The 19,448-nt window shown below is 51.8% G+C and overlaps 2 protein-coding genes across 2 annotated transcripts in view; both read right to left on the reverse strand.

Moving 5' to 3' along the window:
- Positions 1-656: 656 nt before the first annotated feature.
- Positions 657-2,377, reverse strand: CPLANE2 (ciliogenesis and planar polarity effector complex subunit 2). The gene is made up of 5 exons (XM_069782300.1): positions 2,228-2,377; positions 1,983-2,135; positions 1,766-1,890; positions 1,536-1,675; positions 657-977 (listed from the first exon to the last, which is right to left on the reverse strand). Exons 1-5 carry the CDS (start codon positions 2,331-2,333, stop codon positions 749-751), a joined length of 753 nt encoding a protein of 250 aa, XP_069638401.1. The 5' UTR covers positions 2,334-2,377; the 3' UTR covers positions 657-748.
- A 1,199-nt stretch (positions 2,378-3,576) lies between these two features.
- FBXO42 (F-box protein 42) overlaps positions 3,577-19,448 on the reverse strand; it is a 50,109-nt gene continuing 34,237 nt past the window's right edge. Inside the window, exons 5-10 of the mRNA XM_069782302.1 lie at positions 10,055-10,208; positions 8,891-9,001; positions 8,517-8,613; positions 7,397-7,453; positions 6,802-6,918; positions 3,577-6,648 (exon numbers count right to left, since the gene is read on the reverse strand). Coding sequence (XP_069638403.1) covers positions 5,551-6,648; positions 6,802-6,918; positions 7,397-7,453; positions 8,517-8,613; positions 8,891-9,001; positions 10,055-10,208 — 1,634 coding nt within the window. The 3' untranslated portion in view covers positions 3,577-5,550. The remainder of the gene's footprint in view (positions 6,649-6,801; positions 6,919-7,396; positions 7,454-8,516; positions 8,614-8,890; positions 9,002-10,054; positions 10,209-19,448) is intronic.

Consider the following 19,448-nt stretch of genomic DNA (forward strand, 5'->3'; position numbering starts at 1 on the left):
CCAACTTCCCCCTCAGCACCCCAAATCCCCCAGCAGCCCCACCCCCATGATCCTGCAGCACCCTAAATCCTGCATCATCTGTAGCACCCCCCAGCACCCCAAATCCCCCAGCACCCAAAATCCCACAATGTCTGTGCAGCACCCCCATCTCCATCACCCCCAGCACCCCAAATCCCCAGCACCCCCACCCCCATGATCTCGCAGCACCCCAAATCCTGCATCAGCCATAGCACCCCAGACCACCCCAAATCCCCCAGCATCTGTGCAGCACCCCCATCTCCATCACCCCCAGCACTCCAAATCCCCCAGCACCCCAAATCCCCATTTACAGCACCCTCAGCACCCCAAATCCTGCATCAGCCATAGCACCCAAATCCCCCAGCACCCCAAATCCCCCAACATCTGTGCAGCACCCCCACCTCCAGCACTCCCCAGCACCCCAGATCTCCCAGCATCTGCAACACCCCCCGGCACCCCAAATCCCCCAGCACCCCCATCCCCATGATCCCATTGCATCCCAAAATCCCCCAGCACCCCAAATCAGATGAACTCAGGCACCCAGGGATCTTTTTGGAGGAGAAATATGGATTTTGGTCAAAAAAGCGCCTTTTCTCCTCCCATTCCACTTCCCCCCCAGCCCCCCCAAATCACAGGTGTGGACCGGCAGCGCTGTTTAATGGGGGGGGGGGGGGAGGCCAGAGGCCATGGTGAGGGCCCCCCCCCCCAAACCCACCCTGCAATAGGGGCTTCAGGCGGGGGGGGACCCCTCGTCCCCCGGGGCGACGCCGGCGGCGATTTGGTCCCGACGCCAGAGCCTCTCGACCAAAGCGTCGAGGAGGGGGGCGACTCGGGCCAGCCCCTCGCGTCCCCCCCTGGCCCCCGGCCCGCTGCCCGCTCGTAGCACCGGCAGCCCCCAGGTCTCCTCAAAGGCCGTCACGTCTCCCTCTGTCACGTCTGCCTGCGGGGACAGGTCGAATCTGGGTTGCGGGGGAGGGGACACATAGAGTTAAGGGAAACACCAACACTCCGAAAAATCCCCCCCAAAACCCCATAAAAATAAGTGGGAGCTGTGAGTCCATTGGTGGAATGAAGTGTGCACGTTCTCAGCCCACCAAAGTACCGAGTGGTGCAAAATATGGGGGCGCAAACCCGCTTGTGGGGTTACACACGTGGTCGAGGGAGACACCAACACCCTGAAAAATGCCCCCAAAACCCCATAAAAATAAGTGGGAGCTGTGAGTCCATTGGTGGAATGAAGCGTGCACGTTCTCAGCCCACCAAAGTACCGTGTGGTGTGAAATATGGGGGTGCCAACCTGCTTGTGGGGGGGACACATGCAGTCGAGGGAGACACCAACACTCTGAAAAGTCCCCTGAAAACCCCATGAAAATAAATGGGAGCTGCCCATCCATCGGTGCAATGAAATTTGCACGTTCTCAGCCTACTGAGATGCCGAGCGGTGCGAAATACGGGGGGCGCAAACCCACTTACGGGAGGACGCGGACCCCCACCCCCGCCATCCCCGAGGAGGATACTTGGTGCCGACGACCACCCTAACGAGGTTTTCTTCGTCGGGACCGACCACCCGGCTCATCTGGGCTGGCAGCTCCTCGAAGGATGAGCGATCGGTGAAGGAGAAGAGAAAAAGGACGGCATCCGCTTCCTCCTTACAAGCCTGGGGAGGGTTGAGGCGGGGGGGTGACCACCATACCGGGGACGGGGTGTCCTCTGTGTCCCCCTCCCTGTTGTCCCCGTCCCGACTCACGGGCAGGAGATGCTCAAATTTTTTCAGGGCGCCGTCCCCGCAATCCCAAAACTGGAGCTGGAAGATGACGGGGCGACCGCTGGCCCGCAGCTTGGCCGGCCAGTAGACGGTGGTGGCCTCTATGCCTGGGGTGGGGGGGGGACACCCACAGGGATGGTCACCCCCAGGGGACATCAGGGGTGCTGCGCGCGTGTGTCCCCCGTCCCCCGCTACGTACCCAGGGTCTCGTGGTGGATGGGGGGCACGGGGGTCCCCGCCAGCGCGGCCACCAAGGCCGTCTTGCCGACGCCGCTCTTGCCGGAGACGAAGAGTTTGTAGGTGACGGTGGGGACGGCCAAGTTGGGGGGCAGCGCCGGGCGCTCCAGCAGACCTGGGGGGGAGGGGAGGTGTAGAGGTTTTTTTGGGGTGCTGGCACCCCAATTTTGGAGGGGATGGGGGGGGAAGGCAGGGTGTGGGCCTCACCAAACACTCTCCGTTGGTTCTTGGGGAAGATGGAGTCCAGGTAGGGGCGGCCGGCGGGGGAGAGGAGCCAGCCCGGCTCCAGCACCGAGCCCCCCCATGCCGCCATGTGCCCCCCCCCCCCGAAACCTGGGAGTACAGGGAAGACACCCCCCCCGTCCCCCTGGGGTCACTGCACCCCCGCAGCAGGGTGTCCCCCCTCACCCCCAGGGTCCCTGCCCCCGCCATGGGGTCCCTGCCCCCCCTCCCCAGGGTCCCTCCCCCCCCCCCCCCCCGGGTACCTGCCCCCCCCGGGGTACCTGCCCCCCTCCATAGGGTCCTTGCCACCCCCCCGGGGTCCCTGCACCCCCTCTGGGGTCCTCGCCCACCCCCCCCGCGTGGACCCTGCACCCCAAACCCTGCAGGGGGGTTGCAACGCAGCCCCCTCATGGGGTCTCTGCCCCCCCCATTGGCTCCTTACCCCCCCCAAACATGCAAAACGGGTGCAACGCAGCCCCCTGCCCCCCCCCCGTGGCGCCTGCACCCCCCCAAGCAGCTCCCTGCACCCCAAACCCCTGCAAAGGGGATGAAACGCCTGCCCCGCCCCCCCCGCCATGGGGTGTCCCCCCCCCGGGCGGTCCCTTTAAGGCGCGGCCTCTCCGCCTCACCTGTGGCCGCTTCCGCCTCGGGATGATGTCAGCGAGGGGGGCGTGGCCTCGCCCGCGCCCCGCCTCTCTTACCGCGGCGCATGCGCGGGAGGCGGGAAAGGGCAGACACGTGGAGCGAAGCGGACTCCGACCCTATAGCGTATGGGGGGGGGCGGCCCTATGGGAGACCCGGACCCTAGAGGGGATGGGGGTTCCCAGCCCTGTAGGCGATATGGGGCCGGGGGGGGGGGGGGAAGCCCCCACGTGCCTGGGCCGGCATGAGGCGGCAGCCTGTGCCCAGCGCTGCCCGGTACGTGGTCCCCACTTTCCAGCCCCCAAAGCCTTTGGGGTCCCCAGTTTCCCCCCTCCCCCCCAGGCTTTGGGGTCCCCATCCCTAATTACCGATACTGGAATGCTTTGGGGTCCTAAATCTCCAGCCCTAGCAGGCTTCAGGGCTCCCCCATTTCCAGCCCCAGCAGGTTTTGTGGTCCCTAATTTTCCACCACTACCCCCTTTTTTCTGAACCCTCCCGTTCCTCACCCCAACCTTGTGCCCCCCTTTTTTCCGCCTCTATTGCTCCAACATCCCGTGGCACAGATATTGCCCTTATTTTTACCCAGTAAGACCCCAAATCCCCGTTTTCACCCCCAAACTTGTGGGAAGCGCAGTGGGGGTTTCCCTCCACAGCATTTCCACCCCCCACCCCCTCCCCAAAAGGACCAACCATCCATTTCTTTTCCTTTTTATTTGTTAAACTGCTAAAAATTCATTGAGATAGGGGGAAGGGGGGAACCCATTATCCCCCCCCCCCCCAAATGTACACAAGATTTTAAATATCACCGAAAATCGCTTTTCATTCCTACACTCGGCCGAGCCTGGGACAACAATGTGGGGGGACACCTGAGTTGTGGGGGACACACACACACACCTCGCTCACAGCACCAGCGGCTCACGTGGCAGGAGTGTCAAAATTTTGGGATGAATTTATTGTTAACGGCGCAAAACATGCCTTTCCGCGACCGCTGGGGACGGAAGAGGGATGGCCCCAGCCGCTCGGCAGGTTTGGGGCCAGTTAGGGGGATTTTGGGACCGGTTGAGGATGGAGACCACATAAACGTTGGGAAAATGTCCCTCAAAGGATGCTCCACGCAAGGAGAAGGATGTCAACCCAACGCCAAGCCACCCTCCATCCCTTTTTTGGGGTGGATGACAAGAGACATGCAAAGGGGAGGAGGGAATCGATGCCGAAGCCCCGACCGCCTTCCTCACAGTGAAGATCACCCTAGGTGGTCCCGAGGTTTTGGGGGTAAAAATTGCATTTTGCCTTCCCTTAGGACAAATCAAATACGTTTGGGATTGGAGTGGGAGAGGCTGGATTTAATGAGGGATTTATTTACAGAGGTGGAAAAGCCGCAGATGAAGCAAAATCCTCCCCATCCCTATGCGGCTGGGATGTGATTTAAGGCTCTGACCGGCAAAAAGCTCAGTGGGGATGGAGGGGCTGGGGGGGGGGGGGGGGGGGGGGGGGAGGAGAAGGGAAAAGGGGCCACGTCATGGCGCTGCCGGTTTGGGGAGGGTTCCCTACTTTTCGGGTGCTGGAGGTTGTTGACCAAAACCTGGCAGAATCCACCCATTTTTCCCACCCCCCCATCATCTTGAGGGGAAAGGGAAGGGGGGAGGTTGTCCCAGAAGGACGCACAGGTTCAATCCCTTCGGATTTTAATTTGTTTTAATCTTTGCGGAAGGAGGCACGTGCAAAGATGAGGTGCAGTTACTGCTATTGGGGCTGCTCACACCCTCAAGATTGACTAATATTCATCTTTTTGACTAGAAAAAAACCATCCTGTTCCCAGGCTACAAGGTGCTGGTTCAGCCTTGAATGGGTTTGGGCTGTTGAGTGAAACAAAACCTTCAAGTCTAGAAGGGAACTGGCAGACAAATTTCTCAGCATTGGGAGAATAACTGGATTTTTAGATGGTGTGGTTTTTTGCTGAGGAGGAGGGATCAGAGCTGATCCCAAAGCCTGATCCAGCACAGGGCAGGAAAAGGAGGAGGTTAATGCCTGGCTAATTATTAATATTTTTGGCATTTTGACACAAAAAACCTGTCCCCCCTTCTTTCTTATGGTCCTGGACGGAGGACAGGAATGAGACTGGCAGGCCAAAGGGGTGAGAGGCAAAAAAAAAGGCATCATGTTTGTGTCGAGCAAAGGTTTGCAGCACTGGAAGATTCCTGGTGGGGTATTGCTGTTGTCTTCCTTACGGAGTCGAGCATGGAAATAATCAGTGCGCACAAGCTAACAGCCTCCTGCCTGCCGGTATTTGGCTTGTTCATATAAAACCACTTTTACTCACATCCTACAAGGAGTTTCAGAGAGATATGAAGCCTCTCAAACCCCTGGAAAATAAAAAACCTCAAGAGGATACTGGATGGCACATTTCCCTACCTGCTTACCCCAAATCCTTGGCTTGGATCGCAGTGGCGCGGGTCCTTCCCCGCCTGTAAACACGATTCGCTTAACTGGGGTCTTACTGGGAACCGGCGGGGCAGCACTGGAGGTTTTGCTTGGACTTTATTGGTTTCTTGCTCCCTAATTCACAGTTTGAACACCTGCATGACAGAGTAAGGGCTTGGAAAGGAGAGGGAAGAGCCGCAGGGAGGGAGGGGAGAAGGTGATGGCGGCAAAGGGCTCGGGCCGCATTATCTTTTTGCTCGCACGAAGTACAAGGCATTAGTTTTGGGATAGTATTTCACGTTTTGTTTCTTGTCCATGAGGCCACCGAATATGATTAACTCCCCTCTGCCTTGCACCACCGTGTGTAAACTGGTTTCGGGCGGCCCCACCACTGAACTGCTGTTGAACACTTTCCATTTGACTCGTCCTTTTTCCTTGGTGTCTTTAATGTCCAGCACGTACATCTGCATGGGTTTGCAGTTCATGCTCTGGTACAAAGGCTTCCCCACATTGAGGGATTGGGGAGGGTGGTGGCCCAGGCGGCGGGCAATGGGAGGTAAGGAATGGCCGTCGCCTTGGGTAGAGCCCGGACGGACCGCTGAGCCCGTTTCGGCACCCGGGGACCCCGGGGAAGAAGCCAGGGGAGGGCTCAATGCCGCAGAAGCCGAGGAGCCTTTGGAAGAGAGGGCTTTGACAGCCTCCAAGCTCCTCCGGAGCGCACCGGGGGAGACGGCCCCTGGGAGGGAGGTGGCGACATGGGGTGGCGTGTGGATGCCATTGGTCTGCTCAGGGGGGTTCCTCATACTTGTGCCGACTGTCCTACCCTCCACACCGTCCATCTGGCAGATGATGGAAGCCGGTTTCTGTTCCCAGCTCAGATCGACAGATCCCAAACGCAGGTCTTTCTGCTCCGGCAGCGATCCCCGTCGTGGCGCCAGGGTGAGCCCCACTTTTAGGTCGTATCCTTCAGCTGCAGAAGGTGTGCTGGGTGATACAACCTGCACGGGGCTGTCCAAGGAGGCACCGCCGGCTGCCGTGGCTCCGGGCGATAAACTCCCACCGTTGAGTACAGGGGAACTGTCCCCTCTGGCCGGGGAGAGACTGCCTTCCCGGGATCCTGAAGGTGTTTGCCTCTGTGCTCTGGGTCGCAGGGTGCCCCAGCGGCCATTGACGCAGGGAGCCTCGTCCGTGTTCCTGACAGGAGACTGAGAGCGGTATTCCCGTGTTTCGGGGACCAGGGCGGGTGGCGTGGCGCTGATGGGAGAGGGGCGAGAGTTCAAGCTGGGACTCAGTGGGGCTCTCCCACTGGGAGCTTGGCTAAAGACGACGACGCACTGTCCCACCTGGAAGAGGAGAAGGGGAGATAATGGGTTACAAACCTCAGGATGACACTTTGCACTGTATTGGGGAAAAAGTAGGGGGTATGGAGCATTCTAGGCAGGCAATAAAGATCAACGGATGTCTATGAGAGAGCAGAGACCCCACTGTGTCCGTACCCTGCAGGCAGGATGGCACCACAGCTCCGGGGCTCCATGGTCTTCATTCTCCACCTTGAGTGGCTGCCACGTCCAGGGGTTTGCGTGCATGTGCAGTAGCCAGGCATCTTTAAACAGCTGTGAAGAAAAGCGTGATAGATTTAAGAGTCCGGTTTAAGATTTAGGAGCCTGGTTTGTTGCCGAGATCATCCCATCAGAGGTAGGAGCAGTGCTTTGCTGCTGCAGACAGAGGAATGGTGACCCAGATCAGGATCTGACCACCCAGGAGTGACTACGCCCTAGTATGGCCGTGGACAAATCCCTTCATCTCCATCTTCTGTTCCAGTATAAAATCAGGGCTAATTCTTCTGAGGCTCAGTTAAACTCAGCAAGCTGCTCAGATAGTGCCTGGGGTGCTTTTTTCTTAATTAAAGCAGCTCTAGCAATAGCTAGACAGCTTCTCTGGAAAACCTACCAGGTGGGTGCCCAGATTTGCAGAATAAAATGCCACCTGGGTAATAGGCAGGGTCCCCCCTCTCCCCAGTCCAGCAACCAGGGCTTATAGTTACAGCGAGATGCGTGCAGTTCATGCTCATGCTCCCCCCAGGATACTTACTGCATTGGGACCACCACAGCCACCGAGGATTAAAATGGTTTCGTTGTCTATTACGATCTGGAAGGGGTAAAGAACAGTGTTTCAGACCTGGAAGGACGCAAAGCCATCCCCGGTGCTTTTGGCAAAGCCTCCAAGTGCAGACAGAGCCAGGTTACAGCTTCTCAGCTGCACAGACTCTGCTGAATTTTGTCTGCCCCGGGATGAGGAGTGGAGCTGGGATGGAGAGCCGGTTTTGCTGGGCCCGAGGCAAACCGGGATGCAGGGTTCACCCCATTGCCTTGTCCCAAACAGCTCACAAACCAGTTCCTCTTACAGAGGAGAGCAATTACCCTTCCTGAAGCTAAGCCAAACAACAAGGGACTCAACACCCCTCTTCAAATAAGGGAGAAGGTGGAAGGATTGTCTGGGAGGGCATGTGCTTGCAGCAGTATTTGTTACGTGCTGGTGGTGGGTGAGCTAGTCCCTCAGTCTGCTTTTCCAGTGGATGGAAAGGCACGTACAGGCATGACCCATCCAATCTCTTCTGGGTGCCCTGCTAGGCTGAGATGAACCGCACGCTGAGAACCACTGACCATCCTCCTGGGGACCATGAAGAGAAGGCAGGGATGCCAGCTGCAACGGGGACACCTGCATCAAACCGGGTGACTCCCACAAGCTCCCTGCCCCGGGCAGGCAATAAAACAGGTGCTGCCAGACCTGTGCTTTGAATGGGTACAATCCAGAGTTGCTGGAACCAAGAATCAGGAGAGCGGAGCAATCAAAAGGGCCTCAAGCCAAACCAACTTGTGATAACACTTCATTGATCTTAAATGCCACAGGGGATGATTGCTGGGTTAAAACAGCAATTTGTTTTCTAGAAATGCTCATTAGAGTTCTGAGTCATGTGCAAGAAATGGCACGGTACCTGCCTAAGCGTTAGGGAGATTAAAAGTGCGCCCTCACAGAACAGATGGCTAGGGAAAACAAGGGCCCGTCGGGCAAAGGCTGCAAAGATAACTCTGAAATCAGGTGCTAGCTTTCAGGCAACCTGCTGAGAGCTGCCTGGAAACTGGAAATTAAGCTCTGTCTGGTTTATCTCTGGCAGTGTGTGTTGGTGCTGAGCTAGTGAAGGAGAGCTCACCTGAGACTGGCCACCTCGTGGGTGAGGGCTGGGCCCAGAGATGTTGGGCTTAGACCAAGCCCACTGCTCGAGATCCAGCACCCAGACATCATTGCTCCTGCAAGGATGAGACAACAAGCATTGATGATACAACTAGGCTCTCTGGGCATTTGAAACACGGGTTCAGGGCACAGTTTTATGACAGAATTGTTTTTTTTGTGGGCTGGAGCCTTGAGGGGATTTGCCGCAAGAGGTGAAGGGTGTGCTAAGGCAGCAGGCAGACCCCAAAACGCTGCAGAGATTTCCTTCCAAAATGCTATGAGCTACCCCAGGACCACCACAACATGCTCCTTGCTTGCAGGAGCGCTTGTCAGATACCCTCACCTCAGACTTACATTTGTCGAGATCCTAGTGAACCCCCAAAGACAATCATTTTGTCTTCGATGACACAGGAGGAGTGTCCTGCCATGGGAGGGGGGCCATGGGTGGTCACGATGCAGTTCCACCTAGGGAAAGAGGGAAGACATTCACCATTGGGTCAGAAAGAAAAGCACTGGATGAATGGCAAAATGAAAAATCCCAGGGGCTGGCAAAGTGCTCAAGAACACGCTACAGAGGAAAACCTCAGGGAAAACCTCCAAAGATCCAAATAATAGTGAAACTAATTAGAAATACTAATGTGCTAAACATTTTTAAAGCATGACAAAGTCACATGGCCAGGTTGGAAATATTGCCCCTTTCAATTAAGTTCCCCCTGAATTATTTCCAACACAGTTTAATTACAGCATTCTAATGACACTGCCCAAAAGTGCATTGGATAATTGACACTTTTGATGATGAAAAGTTCTCAATGAAAGAGGAGCAGGAACCATCGCTGCTTTGATACAGCATTTTCTCCTTTCTCACACACAAACATCAGTGAGAAAGCCTGGTCTAAAACCAGCCGAATGGTGTTTAAAGGGAAAAAGAAAATTACTGCCATCTCCGTGGTCAGTGCTGGATGTTTTAGTCCAGGAGCTGTAAAGGCAGAGAGATTTCTAAAATGGTGTGGATACATGCTTTTTCAAGTCTCCCTTGGAGGGCCACAGGAGCTTTGAGTTTTGGACCATCGCCAAAAGCAAGACCTCCAGGAGTTAAGGCTTTATCTCCTGCTTTCCTCAGAGACCTCACTGTCCTGCAGCCACATCGATTACACGTTTAAAATGTTCACATCCAGATTTCCCACCTGGCTGGCTGGGAACACTCAGGAAGTCTGGCATATTTTAGGTAGGAGTCGAGAGCCATATGGAAGCAACCACCACCCAAGAGGTGCCAGACAGCAGCGTGCCCACGTCTCTGGTGTGCTCTTGTGTTTTTTTGTTTTTGGTTCTTTTTTTTTGTTTGTTTGTTTCAGTAAGAGCATCGCAGACACACCAGGATTAGACATACCTAGGAAACCAGGACCATGCATAGCTTCCCAAGCAGGCTGGGAGAGACACCGTCTGGCATTCCTCCAGCTACATTATAGACACATTCTTACAGGATCAAAGCCTGGGCTTTGAATCCAGATGTGTTCTTACCAGTTTTTGGAGGGTGAGTACGTATGGATTTCATCGAAGAACCTCTCTGGCTGGTGCAGAGGGTAAGGGCTTGGCCGCGTCCACCCACCAAAAAGCACAAGCAAGTCCTTGTAGACCACCAGCGTGGCCCCAGCCTTGGGTGAGGGATATGAACCTGGGCAGAGATAGAGAAGGGGAAGGTGAGGAAACCACACTTGAACACAAGCATCGAACTCTGCATCAGTTTTACTGAAGTGTGACAACACTGAAACTCCACCTTTGAAAAAACAAAATAGCAGAAAAGAAGGCAAAATTAGAGTTGGGAGCCTGGGAAGAAAGCTACTGCCAATTTGTGTCATCATAATTAGTAGGAGCCTGAAAGCACATCTCATGTATGGCAAAACATCTGTCACTCACTGGCAGGAAATTGCTAGCTTTCAAATGTATCCCTTGAAATTATTGCTTTAGCACTGAATAAAAGCAATAATTACCTCCAAATACCTAGTAACTTCTCCCCAAGGAAGGAGGGAGAATGAATACCAATTCTAATGCATCCGGAGTCGCTCATGGCAGATCGCTCAGGTACTCAGAGCGGGAGCATGCACCGAACTCCATTTTTTGCCCAGCAGCACGATTATACCCTAAACACTTTGCTGTGTGAACTAAGTCACTCCTTGAGTCCGCAGAATGAAGTGCTCCTCTAAAAATTATTAAAGAGATTTTTTTGCTTGGCTTGTTTGAGGTTCAAAAGGCTCTGCAGGGGCCAGGGACCTCCTGAGCAGGACTGGTGCATACACAAGCAAGATGACACGAGCTCTTGGGCTCAGTGCCACTGCGATATGCTGCATTCAGAAAATGCCGTGCATGCTGAAGTTTTTCCTGCAGCATAGCAAAGGGCCGAGCTCGCCTCCCAACCTACTGCTGCTCTGTTACAACCCCGCTGCCTGCTGTCTGTGCCCTGGCCACTGCATCGCTCCTTAACCAGCTTGGAGCAAGAGCAACTTTGATGCAAAGAGCCCCATTGCAAGGGCAACTATCAAAGGATTGGATCCCTTTGAATTTGTGTCAGGAAATTGGCCATGGTCTGCTGCAAAAATACAAACCCTAACTGCTCCGGCAGCGAAAGGTGCTGTGTCACTACCTTGCTGATGTGTTAGATGCTGAATTGCTCCCCAGGAAAAGCCAAAACTGCTCCAGCCAGAGCTGACGCATCTGAGCATCCTCCTTCCCACGGCTGTCTCCAGCACCAGGCAGATTCCTCCACCTCTGCAGTCACACTTTCAAAATAATCATAAATACATCACCCGAAAAAAATGATGCGCGTGCCTAGCTGCAGGAACTGGGGGCAGCTCAAGGGCAAGGCTGCGCACGTGGCCACAGAAGCACCGTCACCCTCTGCAAAAAGGCTGATATACCAAACTGACCTCTCTCCTCTGATGTCCTAATAAGACTTTGAGAAACATTTTTAGCAGGTAATGACATGCAGAACAGAGGCTATTTTTAAAAGAAACCAGAGCATCTATTTTTAGATGCTGCAGCTGAGAAAAGCAATTCAATTGCAATGGGTTCCAGGTGGTGGGTGGTAAGAGCCCAGCCAAAAAGCAATCCCCAGCTAGACACAGAGGAGATGGCCACAGGGTCCCTGGGCCTTTCACCAGGGACAAAGCGCATTTTGCTGCTGCTCTCAAGTATACAACTATGGGGGAAAAAAGGGAATAAAGTTGTGCAGGAGACAATTCTTGTGTTGGTGCACACGCATAGCGTGGCCAGAGCTATACCCAAGGTCTCCTTAAAGACGAAAGTGCCAGAAAAGGGTCACATTTGGTTACTCTTTGTTCCCAAATTCCAGTTTTCCTGGCTCGTTCCATAGCCGTGTGCAATTCATTAATCCACACCAGCAGGTTTCCAGCCTACATATTTCCCTGGCAGAGCGCAAAGTTGCTCTCCCAAGCTTGGCATCACAAACTAGACTGCTAGAAATATTTCTACCTGACTTGTAGAGAATCGGCTGGCTGGGTTTCTCCATTGAGGGTGCCATAAGGCAGCATGGGGTGAAAGGTTCTGGGTTTAAATTGGGTTATTTTTTAAACAAAAAGGGTTAGCTAGAGTCATCCCAGGATGGAGAAACAGATTGGTACTTTGCTCAGAAAGGTCTGGGATGGTGCAGGGTGAGAAAAGCCACCCTCCTACTGCTGTAACCTGAAGGTCAACCCCAGCCTCAGACACTGAGACGGTTCCCAAATGAGTCAACAACATGTAAACAGCCCAGGGCAGACGCTAGACCTGGTTTTTCAGGAAGCTTTGCCTGTTATTGGATGTTGTATGGGTGTAAATGAGCGGAGTTTCATTCTGCAGTGCAGGAAGAAATCTGAATCTTACAAGTCAAAGAAGGGTCGGCCTCTCAAAGCCTCTTCCAGCCAGTTAGGATATCTGCAGATGCTCTCCGCAAAAAAGATGTACCACTAGCTTGCTGTACCAGAGAGGGCTTCAGCGATCCTGCGTTTTGAGTAGAAACACGTGGACAAAGAGTGGCTGAAACTTGGCAAATTAATACCGCTTATCTCTGAAGCAGGGGAGAGCTGCTGGGTGCTGCTGCCACCGTCCCAGGGAAGGGCAGGAGCATATCGAGGGAGGCAGAGCAACGCCTACCCTGCCCAGGCGAAGGGGGAAGGCAACTGGCAGCCTTTGTGACTTCAGGTCTCAAGTATGCGGAGGAGTGCAAGGACGGCAGCAGGGACATCAAAGGGACATGGCTCAATTATGTGGGGCCCTCGTAATGACCTGCTCAAAGTCCATGCTTTTTAGAGGATGTGCTCGAGCGGCGTTTCAAAGACTCGCAGGAACATACTCGATATGGGAGGGCTTCTTTCTCTCTGGGATTACGCTTGCAAATGAAATGGCTTCTGTTCCTCGCCATGGACGGAAGTGCCTGCAGAAGAACATCGTTAGCTAACTGCACTGGGTTCAACTGCTCCCTTGGTCAGAGTGCAGAGAGGACTCTTCCTCACTGGGCTTCCAAGCTCAACACCCTGATAACACCATCCAGCCTGATATCAGATTATCTTTTCTTGAGGATAAAAATTCAAGCATACAGAGCGTGTAGCACACTTAAATACTCCTAAACATAGAAGGCAACATCTCTTCACAGCTGAAGCTGTTTATTCAGTAGGGATGAGTAGCTAAAAGCTGATCCGAGCTATTTTTTTCCAGTTGATGGATTTTCCTGGCTCACAAAGCAGATACATACTTTTCAAAAAACAAACAAACAAAGATCTCCAGCTTCCATGGATGCTTGGAAGAGAAATGCCAGCCTCTGATTGCCTCTGACATGAGCTCTGGATGCTATCTATCTATTTAGGATCTGTACTTATAAGCATTTTTTAAAGCCCATTTATTCAGCCTTCTAATGCAACCAGAGCAGCACGCACAGAGCTCAGTGACCACAAAAGAAAAGCCTGGCTGTAAGGGCACGTGTAACACGAATTTCCAGACCAGCCTTTTACCTACAGCAGGCGCAGACCTGAGCAACTCCAAAAACAAATACCAAGTAGAGCTTGAAATAAAAATGAAGGGGGGTGTGTGTGTGTGCCTGATTTGATGGGATTACCCAGATGAAAGGATTGGTTCAGATCGATATTGTTTGGGGAAATATTGTAAGAGAGATGTGCTGGAGTGGAGCCAAGAGTTTGCATTGTCTTGGGGGGAAGGTTAAGATATGGAAAGAGTTCTGGGATTGTGTCAAGGGGATACATTTGGAGGAATTTTATTACAGCAGATTTCTGGAGATAGAGGAGACAAGAGCTACTGATAACAACCGGGAGCCGTTACCGCTGGATCTGATGGATTTCTCAAGCCGCCTTAGCTCCAGCAAGAGACAATGCTATTCTCCCTACAACTTCAGCAAGCTGATCACAGTCATTGCCAGCCAATTCGATTTACACGACATGCCAGGATAAACAAAAACAGGCCCACAGCCATATTTCCAATTTCAAAGCTGAGAAATTAAAGTGAGCTTGTCCAGCAGGCAGTGGATTTCAATGCACAAAGGAAGCCAAGCTCCCTGGTTCAAAAGCCACCCGCAATCTGCACACCAAAGGCATAGGAAACCATCCTGAGGAAGGGCTCGGGGCTAACAGCCACTACCTGCACCAGCAAAAAAAGGGGCAAGGCGATAGTCCGGCTGCACCACAGCTCAAGCCATGCTGCCAAAGCTGGCCCCTCCCAGCGAACAAATGATGTTTGTTCAATAAATTATGTCCCATCACAAGGATGTGCTTAATTTGGTGGGTATATTATCAGCAGAGGACATTATAAACCCAAAGAAAAGCCAGAGGGAGATGCTGAACCTGCATAATCAAGTATGAAAACCAACATTTGCTGGTGACCATGCTGGTGTTTGCCAAATGGTTTGTACCTCTGCAAAGTCAGAGTGTTTTAGTATAACCCATCTGCAGAAGAACAAAATGTTTTGCGGGATTTCACCCTGAGAAGCTTGTGTGTTACTTAGGGAGAGTCAAAAAAGAAGTGGTAAAAAGCAAATTCCTCTCAAGAAGGGGAAAAAAAATTGACCCAGCTGTCAGATGTCACAACAGAAACGAGGCTAAAAGGATGGCTTGGACCTACTGCACTCTGCCTCCAACTTACAAAAGCCCTGTCTCAGACCTTTCCTTGCAGGAGGAGCCGGCTGTCCTGTTGCTGTTTTAAACTATATACATCTCTGGGGGAGCAGCATGCAAAATGGAGAGCTTGCACTGTCCCCGACAGCTTGGCAGAGGGTGAAACCTGCTGTGCTGCCTCTGACAGACCAGCAGCAGCCAGGGCCTGATGCTCAGTCTGGATTTATGAGCCTGACCTTTAGGCTGGCAGAGACTTAAAGACACCAAATCACAAATCCTAACCTGGAAACCTCATCCACCCCAGCACCATCATCTACCCAAGCTGAGGGATTACCTCGACTACATTCCATCATGCAAAGGTCCATTCCAAACTTGCATGACAGCATAAAATCCCCAAATTTCCCCCCTTCGATGGGAAGGGAAACCAGAGAAGGAAAAAATAATAAAACCCTCTGCTTCCCAGGCTAGCCGGGATTTTTCCGCAGCAGTCTGCAGATTTGCCCAAAAGCTTTTCCCCTGCCAGCAGTTTGTGAGGTTTCACAAAGGGAAGATGACAAGCTGGGGAGTAGCAGCCCAGAGGCCAGAATACAGCATAACCGACATAGGATGAGCATCCCAGCAATCCCAGCATTAGCATCGGATTTGAGAGATGCCAAAGGAGAGCTCCTATGAGAAGAGCAGACATCTCCATGGCACTTTGCACACTGGCTCTTTTCCCTAAGTCAAACCCCAACATTTAGGACTCGCTGGTCAGCTGCCTTGGATCCAGCATCTGACATTCACCTGTTTTTATCCCCGAGACAATCAAAACAGGTTATCAGGATTATGAACATTCTTAAGACTGGCTTTGACTGGGCCTGCCTAAACCTTAAAGCTTTTAAGAGCCAGGAAAGTATCATTTTCCCTTACCAAAGCCACATGTGATTTAGTGTTCCGTCAAATTTGGCTTAAAAAAAATAAAAATTCCTTGCTTGGAAGTAGACAGGAATTCAGCTTTGCAAGAGTTTAAAAAAAAAATTGAACTAGATCTGATTTGTCTCCCGAACAGGGAAACAAAACCTTTGCAGGCACATGTATCTGCTGCCTGCAAAATACCTCTCAGGTAGTGGGGGAAAAATATCTGTACACCATTACGGAGGTGTTGTGGCAAGTTATGGGGGCATGTAACCAAACCACAGCAACCCCCCCAATGTTTACACAGAGAGAGTGTTTCTGCAGTGCTCTCAGTGTTGAATTTCTACCCTACAATGACACAGGCTCATGGTACAAGCCCAGTCAAACCCACGGCGTCAAACCAAAGGTCTGGTTTCTTGCAATCTTTACAAGGTGGAGGCAGAAATCCCCGCCGGGGAGGGTAAGTCACCTCCAAGCTTTTGCAATGTCACAGTCATTTTTTTTTTTTACCCGGGAAATTCTTACACGCTGCGACTCTGAGACGATAAAGCTGTTGAAAAGGAGAGGCACTGCCCTCTGAACCCTGTGCAACAGGATTACTGAGTCACTCTGTGCTAATGCTCGGCAAAAATGTCCTTATACAGCAAGCTGAGCAAACAGCTATGAGATAAGAGTGCCAGAATGCCCCGGGGCTTTGCCCCCTTATCCCTTAATAGCTTGCAAACAAGGATTGCTGCAATTCATGCACCTCCATGCTGCAGGAGAGGTTTTATTAGGTTCTATCCTGAGCGTTTCTCACCAGCAGCATCATTCCAAGGTGCCAAGTACTCCTTATGGTGAGGTCACCCCCTATTCCCCTTTGCAATCACCTCACCTGGTTTTGGGAAATGCAGATTTGGCCCTGCGGTAACGGGTGCCACTGTTGCAAAAGCTGCTTTTCCCTCTAGGTGGGTGGAATCAAAGCGCCAGCCAGTGATCCACCTCTCTCTGCTTTAATACTTGTTCTCCCCCCTCCTTAAGTGATACTGTACCCTGCAGACTTTCAAGTGATTTGAATAACAGTCTGACATCCTACACAAAACAGCTCTGATGCTAATTAAAGAGCTCAACACTTGGAGAGAAAGGGTTGATCAGCTCCTGCGACTCGTCTTCCCTCCAGGAGGCAAACGGAGGGATGGAAATTGCTGTATCAGACTACACAACGCTGTAATAACCAGCTAATTGTAGGGAAGGGACGGAGGTATGTGTGGGTTAGCGGAGGAGCGTGCCCCAGCTCTGCTGAGCTCCACACTTTTCACTCAAGTCACACTCCCGTTTCGTTTGCCACAGCACGAGGGAGGCGGCAGAGGCATTGCAGACATTGGAGAACCCCCAAATTACTGGTGTTTCAGGAAATGGCTGCTGTGTAATTTGGTGAGGTTATAGCTACCACGGGGCTAAAAAGCCTCAACCATCCCTTAAAGAGCATCCTGTGGGCACAGTCAGAAAAGTCTACTTGAGTAAATGCAAAAAGCTCAGTGCTGGGAAGAGTGGGTCTATGCTCGTCACAAAATTTGCTGCAAAGAAAATGCAGCGACTTACTAAAAACCTGACATCTCCCTACTGAAAGCCCCAGTACAACACATGAAGGGATCTTCCTTTTAACCAGCCCTTCCCTCACTCGCTGTTCTTCTCCCTTATTTTAATTTTCAAGCCATCGGTTCCTGTACTACGCTTTCTTCACATAAGGAGCACGCTTTTTGCCCTTGTTCCAGTAAATCTGGTGCTTAATGCCAAACTCGCTAAATATTTCATGTCAGGAATAAATATTCACCTTTTGGACTGCAGACTAGGATGAGCTAGTGCTTTGTCATCCTGCATGCCTACCAGATTTAAGGAGATTTTACAGCAGATGCTTTTGTGAAAGATATAAAATCAGGCTGCGAGCATTTAAAGTCTTTAAAAGCACATCATGCTGGCTAGAGTACATACTGTAAAGTGAATATTGTGTATTCAATCTTGAATATACATACATAATCTTTGTGGACAGGGTCCTTAATGCAGAAGGTACAACAGCAGCTTAAAGAAGAAAAACCTCAAGTCGGGATGCGTGCCTGCTGGCTGGGATGCCTTGGAAGGATTGCCGATAGGTGTCAGCACAGCCTGCCCGAAGCCTCTGAGCAGGACCTTTCCAAAGGCTCCTCAAAGCTCCTTCCCAGCTGACAAGACTTATCTAGCCATGGGACAGCAGGGTTTTATTTCACTAACGGAAAATTTCACAAAACGGAGCTGGCCCCGAAGGTGAATGTACCTGCCGAGGAGGGAAGGCTTTGCGACAGACCTGGGAGAAGAAAAGAATTACTTCGATATAAAATGACTGCGGAGTTCATGGTCAGACAGACCTCCATCATGCTTTGGTACCTCCTTCGCCTCTCGCCCAGGGCAGTGGTCAGGATGACGACACCAGCCTCAGGCAGGAGCCAGTTCAGGCTATCAGCTTCCTCTCTGGTGCAATGCATTAATTATATCTGAGACAACACCAATGTAAACAACCGGTATGTGTGGCTGGGGCGCCTGTTTGCATATTTTTAAGCCTTTTTTCCTGAAAAGGAAATAAAATAGAAGGTTTCACAGATGCCTTGGCTGCTCTCACAGCCTCCCGACAGTTTGCAAATACCTTGGCTCCAGTCAGCCAAACTCGGACGAGCAGATATCTGTATGAAATTAAATTCTCCACAGGGCTGTGAAATCAAGCGTCAGGAAAAAGTTAGACACCTGGAAGTGAAAAAAAAAAACTTACAGGAAAAAAAGCTCTTACAAAATCAACCCTAACTTCTGCTTAGGAAAATACTGGTTTGCAAGATTACAGGCCTGCACTCTGAGACCATTAAAAAGCAAATTGTTCTCCAAGCGCTGGCTTTCCAAGGCAGAGGAAGAAGTACTGCAGGAGAGATTTCTACTCATCATTTCAACAGCAGGTACCCAACTCTCAGTTGTACGAGACCTTCAGAAGTTTCCAAACTCATTGGGAGCTACCAGATGCTCAGCACCATCAACAAGACACAACTACTTATTTGTCTATATAAGGACTCCCAACCCCAGGAACCTATTTTTGCAGATTGTGGACTTCTTATTTACCAACAGGGCTGCAAATAGTTTTCCCCAATTTTGGTATAGCATGCTTGTCAGCAATATTTTCAGATGGCCAGAGGGTCATATTTAAAATGAGCATGTACTACCTGTGACACTGAAAAGTGGCATGTATCAGCCAGCCCTTGACAGCCGGCTGCCCTGTCCCTGCTCAAGGCTACCTTTGTGTATCACAAAAGGGGACCAGGCTAAAAATCCTCCCCATCTGCCCCGGAGGCTGATAAAAGTGATAGTGGGAAAAATTCCTCCGTTAATCTCTGGAGGGATCTGTGCCCAGGGAGCTTCTCTCTGAGAATGTAAATCCGACAAGGTTAAAGCAACAAGCAATTTTTCATGCCTTTCTGCTCAATCCATGCTGATAGTGTCTTAAGAAGGGCTGTTCCACACAGAGAGACACAAGAAAGCTTCTAGAGACAAATGCCATACAGGTGGATTCAAAGTCCTGAATAAATCCCTCTACCTCTCATCATCCAGGAGACAAGACCATTTTACCGCAGCAAGATTGCAAGCTCCCATTTGAGCAAGCGTTTCTGCAAAACTCCTGGCAGCTCTTCTGACCAGCTGGGTGTCTCCTTTTGAACACAAGCAAGAAGGGGTGGCAGCCAGCAAGCTGTGAACTGCAACAAGGAAGGGAAAGAAAAACCAGCTCCCCTCTTTCAGGGCTGTCTTGATTGCAGCCTACGCAGAGCCCCATGTCAGAGATCTCAATGAAGGAGATCCAGCATCCTATGGACTAAAACAAAACCATGGGCTCAAAGATAAACAGATGCATGGGA

Source organism: Haliaeetus albicilla, chromosome 4 (assembly GCF_947461875.1).
Source record: "Haliaeetus albicilla chromosome 4, bHalAlb1.1, whole genome shotgun sequence".
Lineage (NCBI taxonomy): Eukaryota > Metazoa > Chordata > Aves > Accipitriformes > Accipitridae > Haliaeetus > Haliaeetus albicilla.

Coding starts and splice junctions, on each gene's coding strand:
- CPLANE2 (XM_069782300.1), bottom strand. CDS start 2,333: ATGGCGGCATGGGGGGGCTCGGTGCTGGAGCCGGGCTGGCTCCTCTCC. Junction 1,891..1,982: donor CATCCACCACGAGACCCTGG/GTACGTAGCGGG, acceptor CCCCCACCCCAG/GCATAGAGGCCACCACCGTC. Junction 1,676..1,765: donor AATTTGAGCATCTCCTGCCC/GTGAGTCGGGAC, acceptor AACCCTCCCCAG/GCTTGTAAGGAGGAAGCGGA.